We start from the raw sequence: 13,388 nt of genomic DNA on the forward strand, positions 1-13,388 counted from the left end.
ATTGGATTGCTACAGTCCAGGCAGAGGGGAGTGGACTGACCTGAGGGAAGTTTGCGATTGCAAGAAGAGCACGCAAAGTACTTGACTAAGGTGCCAGAGGAGGCAGGGGGACGAGCGCGGTCAGACTTAGAATTAGACATACTGACGGACAGTCACTGAAGCCTTGCCGGAAGGTTGGGGGACAGGAGGCAGAGGAGGGTGTCAGTCTGCAGTATGCAGAGCTACTCACGGTCCGGTGTCCTATCGCAGCTTCCAATAAATGGAGATGCACGGTTCGTCCGGCTTGCAGGGGCACGGCTGAGGGAACAGCGTCCGGCTGACAGGCTGTGAAAATGGCGGCAGCCAGAGAGGAACCGAGCAGGAAGCGCGCGCTTTCCTGCAGATGCAGAGGAGGGAGGTAGGCGGGGCTAGGCGCCGATGATAAAAATGGTGCCGCCCGCTAAGATGGTAGGTGGGAGGGACGGCGCCGCCTCCGGGACACTCAACCTGAGGGGAGAAGGCCGTGGGCGGGCTTAGAGCGGGCGGGAGGGAAGCCCGCCCGAGGATGGAGACGGGGGGCGTGGCCGCGACGCCGGACAAGGCCCCAGATGAAGCCGGGGCCTGGATTAGAAGAGGTGGCCGCCTGTCAGCACAGGGCGGCGCGGAGGCGTCGCAGAACCGCCGCGGTGGCCGCTACTGAGGACAGCTAGGGCCCGGCAGAGGGGGGGGGGAAGAGCTGTCCGATAACCAGCCAGGGCCCAAATAGCTGCAGCGGCCGCCTGGAGACGACGCGGAGGCGTCGCAGCACTGTCACAGCGACCGCTGCCGAAGAATCCATGGAATGGCCTGGCGTGGAATCCGCAGGGGAGAATGGGACTCAGGTCTCATACTTACCCTCCTGATCCGTTTCATCCAGCGTACTGTTTCAAGGAGAGTATCCTGCGCCTCAACCGACCGACCGGCTCTGGTAGGCGAGTGGGTGGGAGACGGGGAGCGAGGACCATCTGGAACGCCACATCCATGTTAGGGGTCTTGGTCCTGCTGTAGACTTATGAGGATACGGGGTGGCAGTACACGCCGTACTCATAGTCACTTTGTGGGACTACAGATGTGACTATTCACACTGTATCCCTCCGGAAAAACCTGAAAAGAAACGACGCACATCGAGGTAGATATGGGTCTAATCAAAGACCCGTGTCCACCTCCTACTGACACTAAGCTAAACTGAGGAACTTCCTGCCGGTCGATGGGGTGTATACGGCGGAGGAGGGGCTAACCTTTTTTTGTGCATAGTGTCAGCCTCCTAGTGGCAGCAGCATACACCCATGGTCTCTGTGTCCCCCAATAAGGCGAACGAGAAATACGGTAATATTCATTACGTAAACTAGGGGGTAATCAGAGCACCACATAAAGATCCCCACACAGGCCGCTACGGAGCATGAGCATATCATTAACTCAAAACTGAAAACAAAGATTAAACATCCACAAGAAGGATTTCATCAACCAAAGTATAATTTTAATCAGTATAACGGTGCCGACCTGACACTGTCTGTTGGTTACTCAGCACAATCCTGCTGACAGGTTCCCTTTAATTTAACCCATAATGCATACTTTTTAATTGAAAAATAAACTTTCTTTTTCCACCCAAAAAAAGATTTCAATAGAAGATAATTGTTGAAGTACCCTTTGAATTTCTGACAGCAATCAGTCTATTGGGTCGGAGTCTATCAGAATGGCACATCTGCACTTGGCAATCTTTGCCCACTCTTCCTTCCAGTAGAGCTCCAAATCTGTCAAGATTGTGAGGGCCTCGAATGTGTACAGCGCCCTCTTGAGATCACCCACAGATTATCAATTGTATTCAAGTCTGGGCCATTTGAAAATGTTGAAATTCTGGCAAAGACCTTCATTTGTTGATTTGCAGGTAAGCTTAGGGTCTTTATTGGGCTGAAAGGTAAAATTCCTCTTCATCATATAGCAGAGGCCTGAAGGTTTTCAAGCAAAGTTGACAGATATTTGGAACTGTTCAGAATTCCCTCCACTTTGACTCAGTATCCTCAATGGGGTGGAGAAAAAAAAAAAAAAGTTTTAACCAGCTCTTCAGCAGGAGGCTGTTTTAATATGAGGCCGGGATCCCATTAGTGTATGGCATCTTAGGATTCTCTCATGCCAAAGCATCGAATGCAATATTGTAATGACCATCGGCTCCTGCTCTGCTGCGAGCGGGAGCCGAGAGTCAGTGCTCTGATCCTCTCAAATGACAGGATCAGAGCACAGCTGCAGAGGAGAAAGAGAAAGTAATTTCTCCATCTCCTCTGCTGACGGCATCTGCGGGAGTCGTACTGCACGTGATGTTTCACACGCACCCATAGATTTATATGGGTGCACATAATCCGATTCTCGGGTACAATCGCGACACGCTACGATTGTTTTCGCATACCGAATTGGCATGCGAAAATGATTGCAGATGTGAGCTGCACCATAAAGTAACACTGGGATGAGTGCAATCTGTTTTCTTATCGAATTGAACTTGTCCGATTGCATCACAAGTGGGAATGAGCTCTTAGATATACTCACAGGTTACAATGGGACCAGATGACTATCTAAGGATAGTTTCAAATTTGCGGACGGAGGGCTGCAGACTTCCTCCGTGAACACCCATTTCTGCATGCGGCTTCCTGCAGCCTGCGTACCCCATCTTTAACATTGGGTACACAGGCCATGCCGCCGCATGCGTTGTTTTGACGATGCGGCTCCCGCATAAAATTCCAACAGGATGCGTTTTACACGGGTTGCCGCATCGTCAAAACGACGCATGCGGCGGCAACCGCATACTGCAGCATGGCCTGTGTACCCAATGTTAAAGATAGGGTTCGCAGGCTGCATGCAGAAATGGGCGGAGCTAACTGGAGGAGGCATGGCGGGAGCGGGGCTTCACGGAGGAAGTCCGCAGCCCGCCATCCACAAATATGAAACCAGCATAAGGGGGATGCATCTCTAGGCCAAGGGCAGATGGAAGGGAAGATAAGAATTGGGTAGTTTGATTTACAAAAGGAGCTTGAGAGAAGGAAATCTCCTTTTGCTACCAAAAAAATTGTCAGAAAGCTCCTCTCTAAAAATTGGTTAATAGCCTCTAATCATGATAAATAATGCACAATGGATCCCTCTACAGAAGTCTTATAGGCTTCACTGACTCATTAACACCTGCATATGCTGCACTATGATGTATTTTGCATGTCATCTATAACTCCACAATTATTACAATTATATCCTATTTTTTATCATAGTTGAATTTAAATCTCAAAGAAAGTAAAACGAGAGCAAACAAGAATGAAAACAGTGAGCAGCCTGCAAAACTACCCCTAAAGCTATGTTCACACATTGTGTTTTTGCTGCGTTTTTTCCCCACAGGCAAAACCTGCTCAATTGGCAGTACAGAAGCTGCTTACAAAAAGGTTTTGCTGTGTTTTTTGTTGTGTTTCTATTGCTGCGTTTTTGTGGTCTTGTGTGCACGTTCATAAAGTTTAGCGGCCCATAAAGAAAAGCACGATTCAACTTCCTTAAAGTTTTTGCACCAAAAAAAGGATATCTGTTTTTGCGCTTACCCATTGTTTCCTATGAGTGACAAAACGCTGCAAATACGTAGAAAAAAAATGCTGAAAGAAGTGACATACTGCAATTTTGAAAAACGCAGCAGTTTTTCAAATGGGTCAGGAAATTAAAACCAATGTGTGTGCATGAGTTTTCTAAAATCTCAGACTCCGCTGGTACTTGTAAAAAGCAGCTTAAAATTTGCATTAAAAAAAAAAAAAAACTAATCAAACACGCTATGTGTGAACATAACCTAAAGGTTCACTGACAATTCACCCATCCACAAAAATAACTACGACTTACATAATAGGATATCGGCAAAAAACCCATGTAATTGTGACTGTTGTACAACACCATTAACCTGCTCCTGCATAGCCACCGCCAGCAGAAACAAACATTGATATGTGTTATATAATCTATTCTCTATACAAAGTGATGCAGTTACCGGCGTTTTGTAGGAAGGCCGCTGTGATCACATTACCTAGGTGATTTTCTTTTGAAGGCTCACTTATTTCTACGCGATCTTTCACACCAATGGAGGGTTTACCAGGCACAAAATCCTGTAAAGAGAGAAAATAGTGAATAAATATTTATTGTACATGTAGTCACAGAGAGTAGTCACCAGAGCACAGAGGCCTGGGGCAAAATAACTCATAGGACTGAGGGAGCACACCGACAACGTGATCACAACGCAGTCATATCAGCAGATACAAGTCTCCAGCCATCCCAATGTACACACATTGTTACACACACTGTGTGCACAATTATTAGGAAAGTGAGGGCTTTGACAAAATCATTTTATGCAGATTTTCCAACGCCAAGCCGTATAAACGTGAATGCTTATTGGACGAAACATGTCAGGTGATGAGTATTTGTGTAATCCAGGATGGTGTGGCCCAAACATATCACCAATGTTTATCAAGATGTGAAGAATTTTTAGGCAGCTTATTTTCCTCAGGCAAAATGAGACATAAGAGATTTAACCGACTCTAAAACGTAAACCCACATTTCTTTCAATTTTCAGAGAATTTTATTGTTAAATCGTTATGCAAAGTGCAGGGTGTGAGCCCTGCACTTACAGCTGGGCTGCCTCTGCCGCCAGAGATGTAGCACAAGCATGGTCAATCACAGGGGTGGGTGCATGGAAAATAAGGTCCTGATGAAGACTGTGTCTGGGGTGATCAGCATAGTCTGTAGACCGTGCAGTCTTCATGAGCACAGCCAGCATGGGATCGGGCAGCAGGGATGAAGATGGTCAGTGTCTGCAACTATGCAAATCGCACCACACACTGACAGTCTTTTTCATCAGGATATTACTGTACATGTCCTGATGAATGGTGCTTGACTAGATCTCGGGTGGGAAGGAAGGTCACTGAAAGAAGAGTGACTAGTCTGTATAAAAACCGGATGACAGGTTCCCTTTAGGCCAAGTTCACACAGGGCGTTTTGTCATTTTTTTTATGACAACTTTCAGCTGCGTTTTACAGTATCAGAAAAACCTATGAGATTTCAGAAATCTCATGCAAACACTTTTTCGTCATCTCTATTTTGTGCTTTGCATGGTTTTTTTTAACAAAAGAGTATGTCACTTTCAGCGTTTTTCACCCACTGACTTGAACGGATGGTGAAAAAAAAAAAACAAAAAAAAAAAAAAAACACGCACCTAAAACGTAGGTATCGGGTTTGCTGTGTTTTTTGTGCCAAAACCTGATTCTGTAGAGTAGGACATTTTTTTCCCCCAACACCAAACTTTATCACCATGCACACGAGACAAAACTAGCATGCAAAAACTACAGAAAAAACACAAGGAAAACACTTTACTGCAGCTTCTTTCCTGTCAAGAGATTAGGTTTTGCTGCAGGAAAAAAAAACCCGCTGAAAAAACGCCTAGTGTGAACTTATGCTTAGCCCCTTAGTGACCACCAATACTAACTAACCTCACATATAAGACAACAGCATAACCAGACGGGAGAAAATCCAGCAGCTGTGGACTGTATACTATAGCTGACACCTTGCTGTATTTATTTTACTCATTTATATAGCGCCGTTAATTCCACAGCACTTTACAGACATTATCATCACTGTCCACGATGGGGCTCACAATCTAGATTCCCTATCAGTATGTCTTTGGAGTGGGAGGAAACCAGAGAACTCAGAGGAAACCCACGCAATCACAGGGAGAACATAAACTCCTTGCAGATGTTGTCCTTGCTGTATCAGCCTTGATTGGGGTTGGCTCCAACCATGACTTTTTAACCCCTTAATGCTTCTGTCAATAGTGACTATGGCATCTAAATGGTTAACAGTGTAGGAGCTTCCTCTTTAACTCTATCGTCACCCTGAGATCATGATCATGTGGTCCTGATGTTTGCCATGGCAATTCACGACCAAATAATGGCCTTAGAGTCTGCAAGCTATAGTGACATGTTCAGACTTTAGCGACAATTAGGTGGTAAAGAGTACCGCAAGTTTTGAAAATTTCCTTGAAAAAAAAAAAAAGGAAAAATTGCTGCTGCTACAATCAAGCATGAGGGAAATGGTATTTAAGGACTATTGTATGTGGTATGACTGTGGATTAAAGGGTTTGAAAATTGCTAATTTTGGGAATTTGACCAATTTCTGATATTTTTATAAATAAGCAGAAACTATATCGACATAAATTTACTATTAACCTAAAGTACAATCTCATATTTAATTAGATCTGTTGAAGCGATCTAGAGTTATTACAAAGTGTCAGATTTGAAAAATTTGGCCCTGTCACTAAAGGGTTAAAGTGGTCTATGGCCATAAACCAGCTGAGAGGAAGACTAATAAATAGTAACAAACTCTCCAGTTCTACTGTGAGAAGGAGCTCACTGAGGAATGCTCAGTTAGAGATCAGCCACATTCTAGCTACTGCAGCTTTTCTTGCAAACTGACCAGCACTTCTGTTCATACAATGGCTTCTGGCGGAGGAGCATGTGACCATACTGGTCCACAAGCCACCTCCATACAAAAACATCATTCTGGAAAGCTGCTTTGACATTGTTTTTTTGGGGAATTTTTGATTGGGTACATTGTGTGCTAAAAATTACTGTATTACCCAGTTTTATTATTTAACAGTGAAAAAAAAATTGGACATTAGTCCATCCAGTTCAGCCTATAAAATTCTGTCAGAATAAATACCCAGATCTACGTCCTTCTAAAGAACCTAACAATAACTGTAAGATACAATATTGTTACGCTCCAGGAAGACATCCAGGCCTCTTGAACCCTTCGACTGAGTTCGCCATCACCACCTCCTCAGGCAGGGAATTCCAGATTCTTACTGCCCTAACAGTAAAGAATCCTCTTCTTTGTTGGTGGAAAAACCTTTTCTCCTCCAGACGCAGAGAATGCCCTCTTGTGACCGTTACCTTCCTTGGTATAAACAGATCCTCGGAGAGATATTTGTATTGTCCCCTTATATACTTATACATGGTTATTAGATCGCCCCTCAGTTGTCTTTTTTCTAGACTAAATAATCCTAATTTTGCTAATCTCTCTGGGTATTGTAGTTCCCCCATCCCCTTTATTAATTTTCTTGCCCTCCTTTGTACCCGCTCTAGTTCCATTATATCCTTCCTGAGCACCGGTGCCCAAAACTGTACACAGTACTCCATGTGCGGTCTAACCAGAGATTTGTACAGAGGCAGTATAATGCTCTCATCATGTGTATTCAGACCTCTTTTAATGCACTCCATAATCCTGTTTGCCTTGGCAGCCGCTGCCTGGCACTGGTTGCTCCAGGTAAGTTTATCATTAACTAGGATCCCCAAGTCCTTCTCCATGTCAGATTTACCCAGTGGTTTACCGTTCAGTGTGTAATGGTGATATTGATTCCTTCTTCCCATGTGTATAACCTTACATTTATCATTGTTAAACCGCATCTGCCACCTTTGGGCCCAAGTTCCCAACTTATCCAGATCCATCTGTAGCAGAATACTATCTTCTCTTGTATTGACTGCTTTACATAGTTTTGTATCATCTGCAAATATCGATATTTTACTGTGCAAACCTTCTACCAGATCTTTAATAAATATGTTGAAGAGAATAGGTTCCAACACCGACCCCTGCGGTACCCCACTGGTCACAGCGACCCAGTTAGAGAATACACCATTTATAACCACCCTCTGCTTTCTATCACTAAGCCAGTTACTTACCCATTTACACACATTTTCCCCCAGACCCAGCATTCTCATTTTATGTAACAACCTCTTGTGTGGCACAGTATCAAACACTTTGGAAAAATCAAGATATACCACATCCAATGACTCACCTTGGTCCAGTCTATAGCTTACCTCTTCATAAAAAAATGATTAGATTGGTTTAACAGGAGCGATTCCTCATAAACTGATGCTGATATGGCGTTAAGCAGTTATTCTCATTGAGATAATCCAGAATAACATCCCTCAGAAACCCTTCAAATATTTTACCAACAATAGAGGTTAGACTTACTGGCCTATAATTTCCAGGTTCACTTTTAGAGCCCTTTTTGAATATTGGTACCACATTTGCTATGCGCCAGTCCTGTGGAACAGACCCCGTCGCTATAGAGTATAAATAAGAAATAATGGTTTGTCTATTACATTACTTAGTTCTCTTAGTACTCGTGGGTGTATGCCATCCGGACCCGGAGATAAAATCTATTTTAATCTTATTTAGCCGGTTTTGCACCTCTTCTTGGGTTAGATTGGAGACTCTTAATATAGGGTTTTGTCTCTCGGCATTTCACCTAGCATTTCATTTTCCACCGTGAATACCGTGGAGAAGGTGGTGTTTAATATATTAGCTTTTTCCTCATCATCTACAACCACATTAATTTTAATTGTGTCACCATTTTCCAGAGATCCATAACGTTTTCATTTTTGGATATACAGGTGCTTCTCACAAAATTAGAATATCAAAAAGTTAATTTCAGTTCTTCAATACAAAAACAGAAACTCATATTATATAGAGTGATTACAGAGTGATCTATTTCCAGTGTTTATTTCTGTTAATGTTGATGACTATGGCTTACAGCCAATGAAAACCCAAAAGTCATCATCTCAGTAAATTAGAATACTTTATAACACCAGCTTGAAAAATGATTTTAAAATCCAAAATGCTGGCCTACTGAAATGTATATTCAGTAAATGCATTCAATACTTGGTCGGGGCTCCTTTTGCAACAATTACTGCATCAATGTGGCGTGGCATGGAGACGATCAGCCTGTGGCACTGCTGAGGTGTTATGGAAGCCCAGGTTGCTTTGATAGCAGCCTTCAGCTCGTCTGTATTGTTGGGTCTGGTGTCTCATCTTCCTCTTGACAATACTCCATAAATTCTCTATGGGGTTAAGGTCAGGCGAGTTTGCTGGCCAATCAAGCACAGTGATACTGTTGTTTTTAAGCCAGGTATTGGTACTTTTGGCAGTGTGGACAGGTGCCAAGTCCTGCTGCAGAATGAAATTTCAATCTCCAAAAAGCTTGTCGGCAGAGGGAAGCATGAAGTGCTCTAAAATTTCCAGGTAGATAGCTGCGCTGATGTCAGTCTTGAAAAAGCACAGTGTAACTACACCAGCAAATGACATGGCTCCCCAAACCATCACTGTTAGTGGAAACTTCACACTAGACCTCAGGCAGCTTGGATTGTGTGCCTCTCAACTCTTCCTCCAGACTCTGGGACCTTGATTTCCAAATGAAATGCACAATTTACTTTCATTAAGACGCTTCTGGCGTTGACTATTGGTCATGAGTGGCTTGACACAAGGAATGTGACACTTGTAGCCCATGCCCTGGATACATCTGAGTGTGGTGGCTCTTGAAGCAAGGACTCCAGCAGCAGTCCACTCCTTGTGAATCTTCCCCAAATTTTTGAATGTACTTTTCTTAACAATCCTTTCAAGGCTGCTGTTATCCCTGTTGCTTGTGCACCTTTTTCTACATCACATTTTCCTTCCACTCAACTTTCCATTAATATGCTTGGATACAGCACTCTGAACACCCAGCTTCTTTAGCAATGACCTTTTGTGGCTTACCCTCCTTGTGGAGTGTGTCAATGACTGCCTTATGGACATCTGTCAAGTCAGCAGTCTTCCCCATGATTGTGGAGCCTACTGAAACAGACTAAGGGACCCTTTTTAAATGCTTAGGAAGCTTTTGCAGGTGTTTTTATTATTCTAATTTACTGTGATAATGACTTTTGGGTTTTCATTGGCTGCAAGCCATAATCATCAACATTAACAGAAAAACACTTGAAATAGATCACCCTGTTTGTAATGACATTATAGATATATTTATTTCACTTTTTGTATTGAAGAACCGAAAAATTAACTTACTGATATTTCTAATTCAATCATTTGGCCCTTGAGATTCATATATAATGCTTCTGTTCACTCAAAGGGATCCAAGATCCTTGAACTACGTTACTTTATTAGAAGTTTTAATACATTCTATACACAAATCACAGCAACGGTGGTCATTGTTTTGCATTTAAACATGTACTGAACACAACAATAGATGTATATCACTAATCATAGAAGACAGTATAGTGGATGCTATAAACAGTGAATGATATACACACTACCGTTCAAAAGTTTAGGGTCACTTAGAAATGTCCTTATTTTTTAAAGAAAAGCACAGTTTTTTCCAATGAAGCTAACATTAAATGATTCAGAAATACACTCTGTACATTGTTAATGTGGTAAATGACTCTTCTAGTTGCAAACGTCTGGTTTGTAATGCAATATCTTCATAGGTGTATAGAGGCCCATTTCCAACAACCATGACTCCAGTGTTCTTATGGTACTTTGTGTTTGCTGTGTAAGAAGGCTAATGGATGGTTAGAATACCCTTGAAAACCCTTGTGCAAGTATGTTAGCACAGCTGAAAACAGTTTGGCTGATTAGAGAAGCTATAAACCTGACCTTCCTTTGAGCTAGTTGAGAATCTGGAGCATTGCATTTGCTGGTTACATTTAACTCTCAAAATGTCCAGAAAAAAAAAAAAGAACTTTCAAGTGAAACTCGACAGTCTATTCTTGTTCTTAGAAATTAAGGCTATTCTATGCGAGAAATTGCCAAGAAACTGAAGATTTCCAACAACGGTGTGCACTACTCCCTTCAGAGGAGAGCACAAACAGGCTCTAACCAGAGTAGAAAGAGAAGTGGGCGGCCCCGCTGAACAACTGAGCAACAAGACAAGTACAATAGAGTCTGTAGTTTGAGAAATCGACCTCTCACAGGTCCTCACCTGGCAGCTTCATTAAACAGTACACGCAAAACGCCAGTGTCAACGTCTACAGCGAAGAGGTGACTCCGGGATGCTGGCCTTCAGGGCAGATTGGCAAAGAAAAAGCCATATCTGAGACTGGCTAATAAAAGGAAAAGATTAATATGGGCAAAAGAACACAGACATTTGATAGAGAAGATTGGTAAAAAGTGTTATGGACAGACGAATCCAAGTTTGAGGTGTCTGGATCGCACAGAAGAACATTTGTGAGATGCAGAACAACTGAAAAGATGCTGGAATAGTGCCTGACACCATCTGTCAAGCATGTTGGAGGTAATGTGATGGTCTGGGGTTGCTTTGTCCAAGGCAAAAGTGATTTTGAATAAGGAAGGCTATCACTCCATTTTGCAATAGTATAGGTAATGGGGTGCTCACCACAATAAAGTGGGTGCTCAGGGGTAAAGAGAATACTAATAGAAAAAATAACCCTGGCACACTCATATGAATTTCAAGAGAAAAATGCACATAGCTGCTAATAATTTTTTATTCAGAATTTTGAGCGGACCAAAAAATGAATGAAAAATACAGATAAAATTATCCAACGTTTCGGCTCGCAGGCCTTTGTCAAGGAATTATCTGCAATAATAAACAAATCTTTCAAAACCATGCAAATATTCTTATGCACACAAAAAAATAAAAAAGGAAAAAGAAAATAATAAAAGGTCCATATAGTACATTCCAGCATCAAAATCAAATACACACTATAACATAAGAGTTATCAAAGTACAGCGCAATATTATGAAATACTTCCATAAGAGAAAGTATAAGTATATATATCCGCCCCAACATATAAATATGTAATACTAGATTATGGCCCGATGCTATCGCATCGGGAGGATGCGATAGCATCACACCTCTTGCCATGTTAACCCTCAACACACACACTCCACTCACCTTTCACCATCTCCACTCACTCTTTCACTCCACATACGACCCCTTCTCTCACTCCGTCTCTCATACTCACGCCGTCATCGCCGCTGCTCCACGATCCCCGACATCTTCTTCCGCCGGCGCCATCCTGGAACCAGACGTTGTCCACGCCGGCGACATGTTCTTGCGGCGACGCCATCTTGAGTATCGTGAAATCCCGCGATAATCAAGATGGCGTCGCCGCAAGAACATGTCGCCGGCGTGGACGACGTCGGGATCCAAAATGGCGTCGGCGAAATCTCGCGAGTTTTTGCCGACGCCATTTTGGATCCCGATGTCGTCCTCGCCGGCGACATGTTCTTGCGGCGACGCCATCTTGAGTATCGCAGGATTTCGCTGATCCAAAATAGCGTCGCCGCAGGAACATGTCGCCGGCGTGGATGCGGTCGGGATCCAAAATGGCGTCGGCGAAATCTCGCGAGATTTCACCGACGCCATTTTGGATCCCGACGTCCTCCACGCCGGCGACATGTTCTTGCGGCGACGCCATCTTGACTATCGCGGGATTTCGCCGATCCAAAATGACGTCGCCGAAAGAACATGTCGCCGGCGTGGAGGACGTCTGGATCCAGGATGGCGCCGGCGGAAGATGTCGGGGATCGTGGATCAGCGGCGATGACGGCGTGAGTATGAGAGACGGAGTGAGAGAAAGGGTCGTATGTGGAGTGAAAGAGTGAGTGGACGTGAGTGGAGATGGTGAAAGGTGAGAGGAGTGTGTGTGTTGAGGGTTAACATGGAAAGAGGTGTGCGGTGACATCACCGGTTACAACTGGACGGAAGTTGTTACAACCGGAAGCTGCTTAGGGCATTTATTATTATAGAAGACAAAATTGATGCAAATTGTATTCAATACCTGTAAATAGATAGAAGACAAACGGGTCCTAAATGCTGACTGGATCTATGTTCAATAGTGACCCATAAGAGTCACCTACTATAGAGCAAAAAGACATAGAAAAAGTATATATAAAAAAAGTATATATACACGTGCCACAGAGAAATAGACAAAGAGATCCAAGATTGTAACATACCTATTCCATGAGTACATATCCTGAACGTCAGGGGAAAGTGCGGTAACGTGGTGCGCTGTGGACGCCCCGTGAGTTGTCCGTCCCTTAAATACACACTTAATCAAAATACTTCCGGGAGGAGTGCGGCGTTACCCGCTGTGTACTGCGCAGGCGCCTTCCCAGGCCGTCCACACCAGACGGAAAGGAGACAAGGAAGAAGAGGGCAGTGTTGCCTGTTATAAACCGCGCATGCGCCGTTCACAGACGGCATAAGCAGCCAAAAGGGGTGAGGAAAGCTTATCCTCCCAGACGTGCAGGGACGTGACAAACAGTGTTGGGACAAAAACCGACTTTTGGCACCAAAGCGCTGTGACCGGATACGATTATTAGGTTATCTGAAAGATAAAAATCAAGATAAAAATAAATAAAATGACAATCTTTAGTATATAGAGTATACCGAGCAGAAAAATAGAAAGATAAAAAATAAAACAAAAATACTTGCACCTACGAAGAGAATACCTATTGATAGATGTTAATGTATAAAAGTTAATATATAAATGTTAATACATACTAATAGAGGAAAGAAGGACAAT

At 43.4% G+C, this 13,388-nt stretch overlaps 1 protein-coding gene across 4 annotated transcripts in view; it reads right to left on the bottom strand.

Annotated features, from left to right (window-relative positions):
* The window catches only part of TP53BP1 (tumor protein p53 binding protein 1), a 182,896-nt gene that overhangs the window by 131,241 nt on the left and 38,267 nt on the right, over window positions 1–13,388 (bottom strand). For 3 of the 4 annotated variants that reach the window (XM_073568586.1, XM_073568582.1, XM_073568585.1), the window contains exon 3: window positions 4,016–4,130. In XM_073568586.1, the coding sequence (XP_073424687.1) occupies window positions 4,016–4,130 (115 nt within the window). The remainder of the gene's footprint in view (window positions 1–4,015; window positions 4,131–13,388) is intronic. The other variant, XM_073568584.1, reaches the window with a different exon arrangement.

The sequence above is a fragment of the Dendrobates tinctorius genome, unplaced genomic scaffold, assembly GCF_039654945.1.
Source record: "Dendrobates tinctorius isolate UK_male_01 unplaced genomic scaffold, ASM3965494v1 ptg000022l, whole genome shotgun sequence".
Classification (NCBI taxonomy): Eukaryota; Metazoa; Chordata; class Amphibia; order Anura; family Dendrobatidae; genus Dendrobates; species Dendrobates tinctorius.